The sequence below is a fragment of the Asterias rubens genome, chromosome 8 (assembly GCF_902459465.1).
Source record: "Asterias rubens chromosome 8, eAstRub1.3, whole genome shotgun sequence".
NCBI classification, from domain to species: Eukaryota; Metazoa; Echinodermata; class Asteroidea; order Forcipulatida; family Asteriidae; genus Asterias; species Asterias rubens.
In genome coordinates, this window is record NC_047069.1 from 5,695,041 (window position 1) to 5,712,179 (window position 17,139).

At 38.8% G+C, this 17,139-nt stretch overlaps 1 protein-coding gene across 1 annotated transcript; it reads right to left on the reverse strand.

Annotated features, from left to right (window-relative positions):
- Positions 1-1,635: 1,635 nt before the first annotated feature.
- LOC117293860 (folate receptor beta-like) lies at positions 1,636-16,209 on the reverse strand. The gene is made up of 6 exons (XM_033776327.1): positions 16,046-16,209; positions 10,492-10,649; positions 9,145-9,333; positions 5,165-5,300; positions 3,797-3,963; positions 1,636-2,181 (listed from the first exon to the last, which is right to left on the reverse strand). The coding sequence occupies exons 2-6, from the start codon at positions 10,639-10,641 to the stop codon at positions 2,059-2,061; spliced, it is 765 nt and encodes a 254-aa protein (XP_033632218.1). The 5' UTR covers positions 10,642-10,649; positions 16,046-16,209; the 3' UTR covers positions 1,636-2,058.
- Between the last annotated feature and the right edge of the window lie 930 nt (positions 16,210-17,139).

Here is a 17,139-nt window from a genome sequence, read left to right on the forward strand (position 1 = left end):
ACAAAACTTACAGGAACTAGACCTAATACTAGCCCTATCAAGAACTCTTCCTCTGTGCCCTACACAGAGATACAGAGTCCTAACTGTTAAGGCCCGTTTATGGGGCGGAAAATTTCCACAGCTTCATAACTAAAATCTTACCTGCAGGAAGCCACTTATTTCAGCAGATTCACATTCCATGGAAAATGACGTATTTGTGAAGAATATATGACGACCAAAACCCACCGTAGACAAATATATGCTGCCATGGAATGTGAATCTGTTGAAATAAGTGGTTTCTTACAGTAAAGATTTGAGTTATGAAGCTTTGAAAATTTTCCTCCCAAGAAATGTACCCTGATATCCAGGATGCCACTGTAGTACAATACGAAAGTGTAAGGCCGCCAGGGCTAGACCTAATACCATCTAAGAGTCTATATAAATGCATTCATTATACACTTCAATGATGCCTTGAATGTTATACTGCTAGAAGAGTAAGGCACTTTTCATATGGAACGGGGAGATTCATACAAACATGGCCCACACAAACACAAACTGTGCAGCTGAAAGGCACTTGGTAGTACGGTTACAGTTATTCTACCCTTGTGTTCGATTGAAAAGGCAAAACTTATTCATGCTCCTCCCCAAGTTGGAATCAACCAAACTAAGGATGGAATCAACGTAACTATAGTTGGAATCAACATTAACTTTTACTGCTCTTTGGTTTGAAGATGAGGGCTAAAAATGCCACAAGGAACATGTACCTCAGCCAAGTTATGGAGGATATAAAAGCATAGAAAAGGCGTCAGTGTTATGTAAACCTCTCAGTTCATCTCAAAAACAGGTTATAGAGTGCTGTTCACACCCTAAGGGCGTCTCAAAGTGCTTCCAAAATTATTACTCCTGCAGCCGATTTTACGAAACGCTAGGATTAATCCTATCTCGAGTTAGGACGAGAGACCCGTCCTAACTTAGGATGGGTTCAATGCGTCCTAAGTCTTTGGATACGGAACTTCACTTGTCCCAAGTCCCAAGTTAGGAAGAGTTTGTTGAAATCGACGGCTGGTCACCAAGCTATTCAATTCATTCCCTAAACCATCTCATACAGCCTGTGCAACAAATATGCACTTCTAAGCTTTATCAATCACAAGAACCAACTCTGCCCTCACAGGTACCCATTTACCCCTTGGTGGAGAGAAGCAATTATAGTATCTTGCTCAGGGCCACCATAGCTTGAATTTGGTGCTCTTATCCACTTGGCCACAACATCCCACGTCAAGTCTATATGATATGAAATGAACAGCCTCGTGTACGATGATGTTCTCTTTGTCCATGATATTTTATCTCTAATTAATACTTATTAATATACGACTAGTTTTACCTGTGATCTGACGAAAAAATAAGGCTTTGACCATCGATAAACCATATTGGTTTAACTGACAGCAACACTCTCCTCTTCTGTCAGGTCGATGGTTTCTTGAATACAGGACTCAATCACACACTTTAAAAAAAAAATTTATATCACCATAAAATCACTGAATTACTCCATAGAATTTCACTCACTTCAAAGGCAACAATTATTGCAAGAAAAAAAAAGAAGATCAACGCGACAAAAAATCGCCAAAAAACCAAACATCAAAATCGAATGTCGAAAAACTGATGAAGCCCTACCCAAAACCAAAAAGACAACAAGAAAAAAGATAAAAATGTGGAGATAACTAGGCCTGGGCAACTAGTGAAACTTGCCACTCGACTAGTTGCGCCTCAAATAGTGGCAACTTCCGAAATAGTCCCGAATAGTTGTGAGCACCACAATTGGTTCACCATACAGGTACAACATTCATGTAGTAGTAGTCATGACTATTGTTGTAGAAGTCCTGGCAGCACGATTAACCGAGTAGTTGAAAAACAGTAGTCCTGACTTGACTTAGTAAACCACTAATCATGACTACGACACTAGTCGCACAAGGCGCCCGGGCCTAGAAATAACCAAAACAGTTGAGTACATCGGTGGTGACAGTTGATCAAAATTAAGTAGAACCTAGTCGTGTTTAAGCGTCTCACATACATTTGAGAAGGCTATCTTAGATCATGTAGAATTACAAGACATAGAGTAGCACATGCCATTAGCGTTTTCCATACAGTATGTAGGGTTGGAGCGGATCCAACTGTTAGTAGAGCCTCAGCTGCCTTCAATGCTATCTGTTCACAACAAGCAAAGTTATACACATTAAATTATCTCAAAATACATGTTCTTTGGACTAAGGCAGTGTTCAAAATCGCTACTTCGTCTACAGCTAAGGCTAGATCAGGACGTCTCTGCCAGTGTTGAAGAATAGGCAGAAGTGAGTAATATAGCCATAGCTGAAGTCGCCGTTTCATACAAAGCCTAAAATGGCTTTTGTCCAAGACATACACATTCCAAAGCAGATTAAGGGTAGGATCAAAGATTGGTTAATGTCTCCAACGTAATGCTTTATTTGTGGCCTAAAATGGCTTTTGTCCAAAGCAGATTATAAAGAAAGATACAATAAAAGGCACATGTGTATGTGAAAGTTTCAGCTAAATACTGTGTCTACTCGCTGAGAAAAATTTAAAGAAATGGCATTGAATGTTTTTTACAATGTTGAACCATCTACGCTTTATAGTGAGGTGACAGCCAGTACCAACCACATCTCTGGCTGTTGCATTCACAAACGATTTTTAAAGGAACACGTTGCCTTGGACCGGTCGAGTTGGTCTTTGAAAAGCGTTTGCTATATAATGCATTCGGTTGGAAAGATATTTTAAAAGTAATAAAATGATCCACACAAATATGCCTCGAAATTGTGTGGTTTTCCTTTTCTCTCGTCGACTAACACTGTCGGCCATTTATGGTAGTCAAAATTTCGACTCCCATAAATCGCAATAGTTCGCAAAGGAAAAGGAAAACCACGCAATTTTGAGGCAAATTTGTGTGGATCATTGTATTCTACTTTTAAAACATCTTTCCAACCATATGTATTTTATAACAAACGGTTACAAATGCTTTTTATACTTCCCACTCGTCCGACCCAAGGCAACGTGTCCCTATAAAACACCTCTTTTTATAAATTGGCAAAACACTGAATGTAATTTTCTTTTCATTTTTCAATCACTTATTGTGACAGCTGCTGCAAAGTTGAGGATTTTGTCATCTTGTGTGTGTGTTGATGTATACTTTTGTATGCCTTATTGACACAATGGTTGATGTTTTCTTTAGCTACTTTTTGTAAATTTTTCAAAATGTAAATATGTGCAAAGTTGAATGGTGTCAGCCTTTTCGTCGTTTTATGAGTCAAATGAATAAACCATACAATTAAAAAAACAATTTGATGGCGTTCAGCTTCACTGGTTATATACAAATATACATAGACATTGTGTGATGATCTTTTTAGGTAGGAACTGTTCTTGTGTGGCATTTTAGCATTGCACCCCACAATGTTTGCACCAAGATTGGGCGAGTTGGTCGCATTTGAAACCATTTGTTATAAAATGCATAAATATGCCTTGAGAATGCGTGGTTTTACCTTTACTTTGCGAACTAACACAATCGGCCATTTTGTGTTGGGGAATCCACAAAGTGGGGTTCCGTTTTAGTTTACGAAGTAAAAGGAAAACCATGAAGTTTCGAGGCATGTTGTTTGGATCATTGTATTCTACTTTTAAAACATCTTTCTAACAATAAGCATTTTATAACAAACGCTTTTCATAGACCAACACGCCCGATCAAAGGCAATATCATACACAACACCAGTGGAAAGCCCACAATGTTACTCTACTAAACATGTGACCATACCTCATCGTTTGGGTTATTTTCTCCATCAAACCACAGCAGCATGCACGGCTCTTTGTCGTCCACAACCTCAAACGATCCACCCCAAACGGTCTGACACATTTTCTCGGCTGTCTTGAAGACCTCTTGAAAGGTCTGGCAGGTCGAAGCAGCAGGACACTTATTTGAGCCTGCGGGAAAAGTGGTGAATAAAGAGAAAAATAACACAAAATCATTTATTATTTGCCATTTATGAATTGGCAATTTAGAATAATCAAACTTTTGAATAAAGACAGGTATTTGCTTTTTAGAACCAGGGATTTCATTGGATACAACAATTTTATTGGATAAACAGGCAGTGACATAAGCTTCCCATAGCTGTGTTTTGATTGGTCGGAGTCGATGTGGGTGCAGCTGACAAACATCACCAAAGACAAATCAAAACACAGGTTATGGAAAGCTTAATTCCGGTCGTCTGCATGCAATGTCCACATGTATAATTATGTACAGTACATGTTCAGTACAGTAGAATTTAGCCCTTTTCACACGGCCAAAATGAAGCCAGGGTCCCTTGCTACAAAATTAAGGAGCGTGGATTGTTTATTTGTTATCACCATGAGTGACTGATTTTGTGAGCTTTCACACTGTAAAGTTAAAAAACTAACAACCCTTGTGCGACATGAGAGTGATATGACGAATTGGTAATCCTGATCACCTTAGTTTGACAAGATAGCACCCACAATAGCATGCGCTGAATGGGCATTTTCACCTAGGACGTCGTTCAATAAACAAGGGTTCCTTTCACACGATGATGTAGCCCACGTCCTTAGTCAAAACTTCCGCCAGTGTAGGATTTTGTCGTAGGTCCGGACCTCCGACAAAATGTAGCAATGTTGGACAAGATTTGACAAGGGACCCTGGACACTCCAAAATGTTGTGTCCTTTCACATGAGGTGCATTTTGTAAAATCTTACAACCATGCTACAATTTAGCAAGGGACCCTTGCTAAATTGCTCTCGTGTGAAAGGGGCTTTTGACTGCATATCTCTACATGAAATGAATGTAGGTGAAGGGTCATTATGGACAGGGATTGACCAAGGCTAGAGGTCACTCTCTGGCATAGTACATGAGCCTTGAAGTGTGACGTCAGATGTTCAGGCTAGCTTTCTCTTCACCTCAATTCAATAATACGTTTATTCCATACTCTTGTTGAACAAAAAAAAAGAACAATTGTGAGAGTTAAAAAACAGTACATAGAAATGTAACAAAATCTAAAGCGCATTAAATTAAACAGAAACAATATAATCTAAAGTAAGTAATAATAAATCACTATGAATCATTATGACACTAGTGATAATGGCATGAGGGGGTACGAAATTTAGACAAGCTTACCCGTAGACCAATCCCATCCCTTTGACCAGTCTTCCATGCATGTGTAGTCATCCTTGCATGCATTGAACCATGCGTCGCATTCTGTCCGGCACAGTGGAACCCCTACAAATCTCTCATTGCGGATGCTGATATTATGCTGTGAAGAGAGAGAACAAAAATATGAACAAGAATAACAAACACAATTGTTATACCTCGATTACAAACTGTGAAGTTTGATTGGTCGACAACCAATCATATGACGTGCAACAAAAACGCATGTTACATGGCTCGACGGGCCAGGTAACATGAAAAGTGATGTACACCGGTGAACATCACCTTGATCAGTCCCAGCGTTGGTCGATTTCCAGAGCTGTGTACGAAACAACTGTGGAACAGAACTTCGAGAAGAGGAATAACAATTATACACAAGTATAACAAAACAGTTGTTGCATGCTGTGACTGGGGTCCATGGGTTTTGTACACCCTCGGTGGCAAACTTTGCCTCGGGTGTCATTTTCCCCTTCGGGTGTACAAAACGCCATGGACCCAGTCACAGCGTGCTACAATTGTACAATGCTTCACTGAGAATCCCGAGATCATAATAATAACACCACTTATTGTAAACAGACTGGAGTAAAACATTAACTAAGAGAGGTTGGCAGAAACACCATGTGAATATCTCTTTTTGAGTAGTGATGATTTTAAAAAGAACTGATGGTTTTAAAAAGAACTGGTGGTTAACGACTCAACGTTTTTATCAGTAACCTCTGATTGTCTTCAGGAGACTTCTGCTAAAGACAATCAGAGACTTGTCCTGAAGACGATCAGAGCGAACTGATCAAAACAACATTACACAAACATAACACAAAATTAGACAAAAGATTGTTTAAAAGGCAGTAGACACTATTGGTATTAGTCAAAATAAGGGAATCAATGTGTGGTGAAGAGGTTTTCAACTAGTGGTTTAATTCCAACGCAGCCTAGTTCTTGATAATTTTACCAAGACGAAGTCGAGGTAAATTATCAAGAACCAGGCCTCGGCGGGCTTAAACCACTAGTTGAAAACCGATTCAACACACTTTGATTCCCATTCATAAATACCTTTTCGGTCAAAAACATCATCACTTTTTTGGTCAAAAAGTAAAATAAAAGCAAAAATTATTATTGTTAAATGATTTCTTTCAACACAACACACCTCCAGCTATGAAATGGGTAAGCCCTCCGCCGCCCTCGGGTAAACAACTCCTTATAAGGGAATGCTGTGCGCGTCGCGCTTATCGCATAATGTGGCACAACTGTTTCAGCCGTTGCTCTCGACCAATGGGAATGAAGAAATTGTCTTTAAAGAACAGGTGCAAGGCTGGTGTCACGCCATGAATTAACACTTTTTACCGGTCATAAACAAAGGTTTATACACACCCACGTGATGCGCTCTCCACCAATAGGAATAGCAAAACTGTCTGAGGTATTTATGAATAATTATTAGCATTAAACCTTACTTGGTAATGAGTAATGGGGAGAGGTTGATAGTATAAAACCTTGTAAGAAACTGCACCCTCTGAAGTGACATAGTTTTCAAGAAAGAAAATTGATTTTAGTGTTCGGACGAATTTAATTTTGAGACCTCAGATTTAGAATTTGAGGTCTTGAAATCAAGCATCAGAAAGCGCACAACTTCGTGTGACAAGGGTGTTTTTTCTTTCATTATTATCTCGCAACTTCGACGACCAATTGAGCTCAAATTTTCACAGGTTTGTTATTTTATGCTTATGTCGAGATACAGCAAGTGAGAAGACTGGTCTTTGATATTTACCAATAGTGTCCACTGTCTTTAAAAAGAAAAGTCTAAAGCTTAATCTTTAAAATAGAAAATTAGTGTATTGATTGGATTTGAGAAGGTAATCCATTGAGGTATGATGGAATTTTCAGCAGGCATAAAATTAATGTGGCGAGTGAACATATGATACACAAATGGAAACGTTGGGCTTTGTTCTTCAAAGCACATTTTAAAAGTACCCGAAAGTTACTTCAAACTTCACCGAGAACGGCTGTTTGACACAATAAGCCTACTTACAATGCAATTATTGAATGTACTTTTCAGAGGTATCATTAAATACCCATGTGATGGCAATGTTCCATGGTGACTTTTTTTTATTCATGAAAACTGATAAAGACAATTGAATTTAGAGCGACCATTGTTTGTGACAGTTGGCTAATAAATGACAACACAAAACCATCCCAATCAGCTGTTTGAACTATTTAAAAACGTGATTGTATTAAACATGAATAATCAGCTATAACAAACTACAATGTAGCGGGCAAAGCAATTACACTATGTACAGTGCAATAAACTTGAATAATTTATTTTTTCACAGCTTGATTGTAAAAACAAAGATGACACGCCTATACAAATTTTACAACATGATGGTCACAACAAACTAATCGATTCAGTTAAAGGAACACGTTGCCTTGGATCGGTCGAGTTGGTCTTTGAAAAGTGTTTGTAACCGTTTGTAAAAAAATGCATATTTTTAGAAAGATAATTTAAAAGTAGAATACAATCATCCACACAAGTTTGCCTCAAAATTGCGTGGTTTTCCTTTTACTTTGCGAACTAACACGGTCGGCCATTTATGGGAGTCAAATTTTTGACTCCCATAAATGGCCGACCGTGTTAGTCGACGACTAAAAGGAAAACCACGCAATTTCGAGGCATGTTTGTCTGGATCATTGTATTCTACTTTTATAGCATCTTTCTACCCACATGCATTTTATAACAAACGGTTACAAACGCTTTTTATAGACCAACTCGACCGATCCAAGGCAACATGTTCCTTTAAGCTGATTACATTGATCCATACTTCATGACCTAAGCTTTTAAAACACGATATAGGATCTGACTCTTTTAATTAAACTACATTTACTAAGCCAGAGTATCATTGTTGGAGATAACAAAATGCGTGTACAAAACCTATGGGTTTTTGACAGAGTGAAAGATTACTAATTAGAAAAACAAACAAAAATCTTGACGAAAACAATAGCTGTTCAGGTGACTGTCGGATCAACTATATTGATATTGTGTTTGCCAAACTACCCTCTACAACATCTGGGAAGGTTATATTTAACTTTGAAATACAGTATGAAATCCACATAGCAAATGAGGTAAGCATGTTTTCCTAAGGGAATGCATGCTGCAGTAGCAGGGTGTCGTGGCCGAGCAGATAAGAGTACCGAATTCAAGCTCTGCTGATTCTGTTCAGCAGAGTGTCGGATCGAATCCCGGTCGTGACACTTGTGTCCCTGAGCAAGACACTTCACTATAATTGCTTCTCTCCACCCAGGGGTAAATGGGTACCAGTGTGGTCAGAGGATGGTTCTTGTGATTGGTATAAGCGTGGTAGCAAATCATGGTTGTTTCACATGCTGTATACTCCTCAATGAGCCGAGATGGTTTAAGGAATGATTTAAGGCCCAGTGCCAAGGGGTAATAATGTTGAAGCGCCATGAGCGTCACTGCGTGACAAACCTGAGCGCTATATAAGAAGCCACTGTTATTATTATTATTATTAGCAAATGGCAGTCTTGTAGAAAGCCTCTATGATTTGCTTTTGAAAGGGCAAGGGCACTAAGGCAATTTGTCTGTGGCAAAGGGCACCCCTATGAGTACATTTCTACTACAGCATTTCAAGGGAACCAAGGCAATCACCAGGGCCCAATTTCATAGAGCTGCTAAGCACAAAAATTTGCTAAGCATGAAACTTCTTCTTTGGTAAAAACATAATTATGAACCAAATTTCAATTTGTTGCATATTTCTTGTTACTGGTATTCAGCTGTTGTTTGCTTATCCTAAAAATCACGTTGAAATTTGGTTGGTAATCATGTTTTTATCAAGGAAGAAATTTCATGCTAAGCAAATGTTTGGGCCCAGGGTGCATCGTGAAGTATCAGGCTTGGTGTAGTTTTGACAGGGGTGGGGCATGACAGGGTAAAGCATACTTACAGGTACCAGCCATGGACCCACGTTAGGAGAGCACTCATAGAAGCAGAGGTCTTGCATGAAGTGTTTCTGACAGGGTTCCGATAGCGGAGTGGGACAGTGGCTCCAGTCCATGTTATACCAGGTAGGGGAGACGTGCATGTCTTCAGTTACTGCCGTTGTACAGCAGGAACGGTTCTTCCACGGGGCACACTGAAACAGAGCGAAGGAGAGAATTTAATAAGTTTAGGTACCATGATGTGTGAGGGTGGGAATAGTTTGTTAACAAAACAAATTAAAAACATCAGGGCCCTCAAAACAAATATTAACTTCGAAACTGACTTAGTAACGTCAATGGAGAGCTGTTGATAGTAAAAAATATTGTGGGAAATGACTCCCTCTGAAGTAACGTAGTTTTTGAGAAAGAGGTAATTTCTCACAAAAATATTCAACGACGTCTAGCTAGAATTCTTTTGTTCCTATCTGAAAGCACAAATTTATCCAACAATGGTGTTTTTTCTTTTATCATTTTCTCGAAACTTCAATAACCAATTGAGCCCAAATTTTCACAGGCTTGTTATTTTATGGTTATGATGGGATACACCAAGTGAGAACACTGGTCTTTGACAATTACCAAACGTGAATGGTGCCTTTACAGATGATTTTAGTTAAAGGCAAAGTTAAGCTTTGGTTTTTGAAACTGCTCCATTAATTGTTTTAAGTCAGATTTATAAGAAGGAAAAAAACGCAAACATTTCATTTAAAAAGTAGCATTTTTGAGATACCGCCGAAAAAAATCAGAATATGGTCGTCCACACAGGGAAATCAATCCGTAATTGGAAATGTTTCATGCATATTTAGTTTTAAATGTTTTTGAATCCCCAACACCCCCCCCCCCCCTATAACCTCTCTCTCTAAAACTACAATCCTTCAAACGGAACAGTTTCTCCAAATTTGAAATGCATTATCAAAATCTGCAGTGCTTCTTACCGAAAAAGTCATTATGGTCATTAATTTTTGTGAGTAACTACATGTACCCCAGGTAAACCCTCCCTAAAAACCACTGGGGGTGTCAAGCCACTGTAACACCACCCCCCCCCCCCCCCCAATCAGACCCTCCCCTTGCTCCCAGGTAAATCAAATTAACCATTATGACTACAACCACCAACATTTGCTCCTTGCAATTAGGGAGGTTTTGTGCAACAATCAGGGCAATATTTAGAGGTACATTTAGAAATTTAACAGTTTCCATTAATCAAGAAGATTTACAAACTTGTTCATTAGAAAATGGAAAGTGTGGGTTAATTTCAGGGAACTTTCTGCAGAATCGGGGAGAGTCTTTTTTATGACTCAAGAAACATCAAAACCAACCTGTTGGAAAAGTTCATCCTCCTTGCCAGGCTTGCTCTTGTGGCTGACGCCATCCATGCACGTGTTTATGTAGTCATCTAGTGTTGAGCGCTCAGCGAGTGCGACACACAGCGACAGCAGAACTATCGCAAGTGTATTTGATGTGGACATAGTGAAGTCTGCAAAATCAAAATCCAAACAATGTTTATATAACTAAATACATTGTTAAAATGTAACTAAATACAATGAACATTCCCCTTTGTAACATCAGTATTTATGTGAGGAAAAATGCCAAAGGAATTTCCCATGCAGGGCAATCAAGTATTATTGTTTTGTATTGTATTGTACTGAACTGATGTGCCCCTTACCATTGCATTGGTGCTCATTGTTTTAAATTCAAATTTAAATTCCCCTCAAAGCCCTTATTACTGAGGATAAACTGCCTTGCCTCAATGCTGTAAAATACAACCGTACAAATTACGATATTCTTTTATGTATGACTACTTAACTAATGGGAGACTACTGCTTTTCAGAATGATTATTAAATGTTTATGTGGTAGCAACATGTCGTTCCTCAATGGCTTGTTTTATGAAAATTGATATAAACAATTAAATTTAGAGCTTATATTGTTTGATATGTAAACAATTATACAAATAGTTGTAATAATTAATTGACAATAAAAACCATGCAAACCAGCTGTTTGAACTATTTAATTCAACTTGATGGTCTAAACATACCTTGCCACATCATTGTTCAGCATGATCTGCATGAATTATGTAAATCAGTGTTTTTATGGTTTTGGGGGCAATTCTATAGGACTATCAGACGGGACTACATGTGTACATGTTGTTGCCCACGTGCAGTCATCGGACAAAATTAATGTTAAACAAATGTTAACCAAACAGTCCAGTATTAAAGGGACACGTTGCCTTGGATCGGTCGAGTTGGTCCACGCAAAGAGTTTGAAACCGTTTGTTATAAGATGTAGGTCTGGTTAGAAAGATGTTTTAAAAGTAGAAGTTAATGATCCACACAAATATGCCTCCAAACTGCATGGTTACTTCCTGAACTAACGCGGCACGCCATTTTGTGGAGTCAAGTTTTTGACTCCATAAAATGGCTGACCATGTTAGTTCGCAAAGTGTAAGGAAAACCATGCACTTCCGAGGCATATTTGTGTGGATCATTATATTCTATTTTTAAACAATCTTTCTAACCATATAGATTTTATAAAAACTATTTTTCATGGACCAAATCGCCTGATCCAAAGCAACGTGTTCCTTTTACTAAGTAAGACTGGCAACCACAAAACTAAATTTCTGTGGTCTGAATTCCTGGAAATTTGGGAATGGAAAAACTACTGCCTGTGGAGAATTATCAAAAAAATTCCTCCTCTCTTCTGGTTGTTAAACGACCACTATAACACACAGAGGGGGGTTTGATCACAGATGGAATACTTTTCATAATTGTAAAGCTGAAAGCATTAATCGATAAAAATTTCAATTTGACATCGCAGCATGTCCGCTCTGGCACTCCATGTGGTTCTCCAAGAGAAACTTGGAGAGAAACTTGGGCCTGATCAATTTGCACGAAGTCAATGACTTTGTTCAGTGGAAAGAGCGTTAGTTTTTTTTTCATTTATATAAAGTACACTTATTTCCCATTAGCCTTTTTGAGATACGGTGGACACTGTACGGGGGTGCACTGGTTTGGTTTAGGTGTATACAGACAAAATTACCCAAGCGTAATGATGTCACAGGCACTCAAAATGTCTCATTCTCTTGGTTTCAATAAAACACAACATACAAACAACCTGTGAACAAATCATCAAACTTGATAATAATATGCAGTTCTTTAGCACTTTAAATCCCATGCGAGGGCATCTGAAATCACTCACCACAGTTTTGTACAGCTTCAAGGTATACAATACATGCATAGCATGTTTGTTAATTCTACCTCCATGGTTTGAAGTAGGCCCTGTACAACCCATTATGATTTATTTCTCAGATAACCATTTATTGGTTTACAAGGTGCAATTGCACAATGGTCAGAACTATGTAAATATTTGAAATTAACCTACATGTAGTAGGCCAAAGTCTGCTGCAACCTAGTCAGCTAATGTTCCAAAGTATCCCATTAGAATGTTCCCAACTGTTTAGACTTTCAAGATCTACCCACGTTCAAACAGGCATTTATTAAAGGCACTGGACACTATTGGTAATTACTCAAAATAAACTGCGCCAATAAAGTATCTAAACACTTACAAATGGTCAGATTTATCGGAACCTGAAATAGTATACAAAAATTTAATTGTTCGTTTCTATTCACCGTTAATTTCTGCACGTTTTGACACATCTTGTGTTCCTCTTTCCTGTTTGGTCGTTTGAGCCATCTTTCCTGTTATCTTGAAACACCTTTCCCTGTCTTACCATTGTTGTATGCCTCCCATCTTTGACCCCTTTGCTTGGTTACTGACAATTATTGGTGAGTATGTTCATCGCAACCGATTTATCCAAAACGCGACCAAAAAAACATCATTTATAAAAGGCGAGCAAAAGAAACGCCGATCTTACTCGTCACAATACAACGATTTAGCTTGAATAGGGGCTTTTGCAACTTTTTAAATTCGACTTTTGAAATTCAAGTGCCCGTAAATCCACCAAACAACATCGTAGCGCAACACAAGATGTGTCAAAATGTGCAGAAATTAACGGTGACTCGAAATGAATAATTATTTTTTGGCATACTGTTTCAGGTTCCGATATATCTGACCATTTGTAAGTGTTTAGATACTTTATTGGCGCAGTTTAATTGTTAGTATCAAAATTAACTTGGTAATGAACAATGGGGAGCTTTTGATAGTATAAAACATTGTGACAAACAGTTCCCGCTTAAGTAACGTAGTTTTTGAGAAAGAGATAATTTGTCACTTAAAGGAACACGTTGCCTTGGATCGGTCGAGTTGGTCTTTGAAAAGCGTTTGTAACCATTTGTTATAAAATGCATATGATTAGAAAGATATTTTAAAAGTAGAATATAATGATCCACACAAGTGTGACTCGAAATTGCGTGGTTTTCCTTTTACCTCGTCGACTAACACGGTCGGCCATTTATGGAAATGGCCGACCGTGTTAGTTCGCAAAGTAAAAGGAAAACCACGCAATTTCGAGGCACATTGACCTACAAACAAATAGCACAAATTCTTATATAGTATACATACTTAGGAGTTTGAAAAAGTAACAAGAGTTACCTAGTTTTTGAGTGGAGTAATTCTGTAACTATAAACAGTCTTATCCTTTGGACTTTATAGACTTGGGACTAGACTTGGGACTCATTCAGTAAAACTTTGCCATTTAAACTACTGTTTGTTCTGACTTAAGACCAAGTTCCTTTATTGACTCTTTTGCCAAGAAAACTGTTTGGAAAGCGGAGGTCAGAATGAACTTAATATTTTTGTAGCAGTTTGTTAGCCTTTTAATGTATTAATTGCCATGGGGATAAAAAAACTCTTATCGCATTACAACATTAATAAATAGCCTGCCGTTTCGACCATAACAGAGTCTTTCTCAAAGGCTATTAACAACAACAAAAAACACAAAAACAGGTTCATGAAGGCGCCTTACAAGTAACATGTTTAAGGATGCTGTGTGTGTGGTCATTTAGACTTCTACAAAACTTTGATATGGTTGAAACATCAGGCCATTAACTATTTTTTTGCAATTTAACAATAGGTCCTTTTGGTTGGTAAGCAGTTTACAATTCTTACAACATTTGTATTTTTTTTAAACCCATTACCAATGACGTGTGTTAACCCTTTAATAGGCCTATTTTGTTAGAAAGCCAAATCTTACGCCACTGCTACATGTAGTTGCAATAACCGTTAACGTAACCCTCCTCCCGCTGCCACCAGGGGGGGAGGGTTACGAGTAGTTGCGATAACGTAACCCTCCTGCTGACGGCGGAGCCGGAGGGTTACAAGTCACACGCAATCTGTGCAGGGCGAAATGGTCAAACACATACAATTTCGACAGCTAGTCAACAGATTTGCTCAATTTTTACCCCTTTCGAAAATCATTCTATGAACACGACCTTAATCCTCAATATCTAATGAATAACATTCAAAACACCATTGAGAAAGTATTTAGAAAAAAAAGTACAAAAACTTACCAGATCCCGGAGCGAAACAGTCACAAATTTCCCAGGTTCTATTTTGAACCTGTCGCTTTGCCATTTTGTGACTTCCCGATGTTCATTGCTGTTGGACTAAACCATTCTGTAAAAGGGGTGTTATACATGTAAGGCAGCGCGGCAGGGCGTGTGCGCTGTCCGTTTACTATGCCCGCTGTTCACTCACTTAGCGCACTGCCGCACTGCAGCTGCACCCATTGTTACACCCCTTTTACAGAATGGTTTAGTCAAACTCGGCTGCAGCTCGGTCAGCAGGTCGTCAATTCAATTGGCTGGTACCTGTGGTTGGGTTCAGCGTTTGGGGTCAGCGTTTGGTAACCAGCGACAGGTTCAAAAATAGAACCTGGAAAATTTGTGACTGTTCCGCTCCCGGGATCTGGCAAGTTTTTGTCCTTTTTTTCAAAATATTTTCTCAATTGTGTTTTTGAATGTTATTCATTAGACATTGAGGATTAAGTTCGTGTTCATAGAATTTGTGTCATGATTTTTGAAAGTGGTAAAAAATGAGCAAATCTGTTGACTAAAATATTTCGCCCTGAATCGATTGAGAATGACTCGTAACCTCTGGCTACGCCGTCGGCAGGAGGGTTACATTATCGCAACTAGGTTACAAGATTCTCTCGAGCAAACGACAATCTGATCCAACACGTATAATTTTGAATTTCGGTGCAGCTGGTCACCAGATTTGCCCCATTTTTACAACTTTCAAAAATCATAATACAAATTCTTAGGGCACAAACTTAATCCTCAATGTCTAATGAACACTCTAAACACCAATTGGCATCAAATGTTTTTGAAGAAAAAGGACAAAAACTTACCAGATCCCGGAGCGAATTCCCAGGTTGTTATTATGAAGCTGTCGCATCGCTTCTTTAGTCCAATTTGCGTGGCTCGGCAGTCAAAATAACAACCTGGGAATTCGCTCCGGGATCTGATAAGTATCTCGCAATTCTGGGATAACTAATAAAAACATAAAAAACTCTTATCAATTGTTGACTCAACATAAAATAAAACTACTGTGGTTAAGTAATACTATACTAAAGTCTAAAGAGTCATACACATAACACAGCTATAAAAATGGCATTGTTCCTCGAGTACACGGAGGTTACAATGGTTTGGCCATCTTCCATGTCTTTGACTTCGTATTACTAATACTATGTTGATGATAACATTTGCCATTATTATGCAATAAATAATGCTGTAGTGTAGGTAGATAGTATGGGGATGAAAATGGACACAAACCAGTTAAAACATACAAATTGTGTCCTGTCCGGTTTCTAATTGCCTGCTTACTTCAACTTTTTCTGTTGATTTGTAAAATAGTGTAATAAAACGTACAAAAGCAGAATTGTTACTGCTCTTACAACTAATAATAATTCACCTTACCTGAACTGTATCGGCAAATGTCACGAACGAAACGCCATGTGCTTTACCACAACTCTCTCTAATTTCTCGCCTGGGTTTATAAAAAATCCTACGGCGGCGGATTTTGGTTGTTATCAAACCAAGTCGAGCACGTGCAGGTGAATGGAGATGGGTAACAGACATAAAGTCAGATCAGACAAGCACTAACAGTCGACGTCATGGGGGACCAGTCTAGGCCACGGGCGCGCTAATCTAGTCTTGGTCACAAGACGCTACTATAGTCCTACACCCAGCCTTATCAGATTGCTGCCGGTAGAGGGCGATATTCAACACGACTGGTGCACCACTGCTAAAAATATTCATAAATATTAAACACATTGTTTGAAGTATGTCTTTCTCTTCAAAACGTATCAAACATTATTTTCACACTACTTCACTTTAGATTTCATTTCATTGGAACATTTGCTAATTACCCCCTGCAGCTAGAACCCACAAAAAAACCCAGATAGACCCCCCCCCCTCCAAACCAAAAAAGGAAATGTTTTTTTTTTCCCAAACTGACTTGCTGCCTTTCTTTACGAGGCACTCCCCCACTCCAAAGCAAAATGTCACTTACTTTAAAAGCCTAAATTCATCAAATCTGGCCTCCTCAAATATTGAAACACAGAACCCCTAGTTTGTAACGACCCTAGCAGAGTCGTCATTCTCATTAACTATTTTTTTCATATTTTTTTTCTGATTACACAACCTGTTATTGATTGCACAACCCCAAAACGTTCTTATTCAAAAATGACTGTGGATTTACAACAAATGATGATTAGCTTGGCAGTATTGTGAATTTGAGGCCTATGTGTGGTGCACTTCTAACTAGCTTTTATTTGCCCTCAAAATAATGTATACTAGACAGATTTGAGAGACAAATACAAGGAGTTCATACAGTGGGGTGCACCCTCACAGTGGGGTGCACCCTCACAGTGGGGTGCACCCTCACAGTGGGGTGCACCCTCACAGTGGGGTGCACCCTCACAGTGGGGTGCACCCTCACAGTGGGGTGCACCCTCACAGTGGGGTGCACCCTCACAGTGGGGTGCACCCTCACAGTGGGGTGCACCCTC

Excerpts from the sequence above, each read along its gene's own strand:
- LOC117293860 (XM_033776327.1), bottom strand. The coding sequence starts at position 10,641 with ATGTCCACATCAAATACACTTGCGATAGTTCTGCTGTCGCTGTGTGTC. Across the intron at positions 5,301-9,144 it reads TGGGTCCATGGCTGGTACCT|CATAATATCAGCATCCGCAA; the intron begins GTAAGTATGCTT and ends CTCTCTTCACAG. Across the intron at positions 3,964-5,164 it reads GGGATGGGATTGGTCTACGG|GCTCAAATAAGTGTCCTGCT; the intron begins GTAAGCTTGTCT and ends CTTTTCCCGCAG.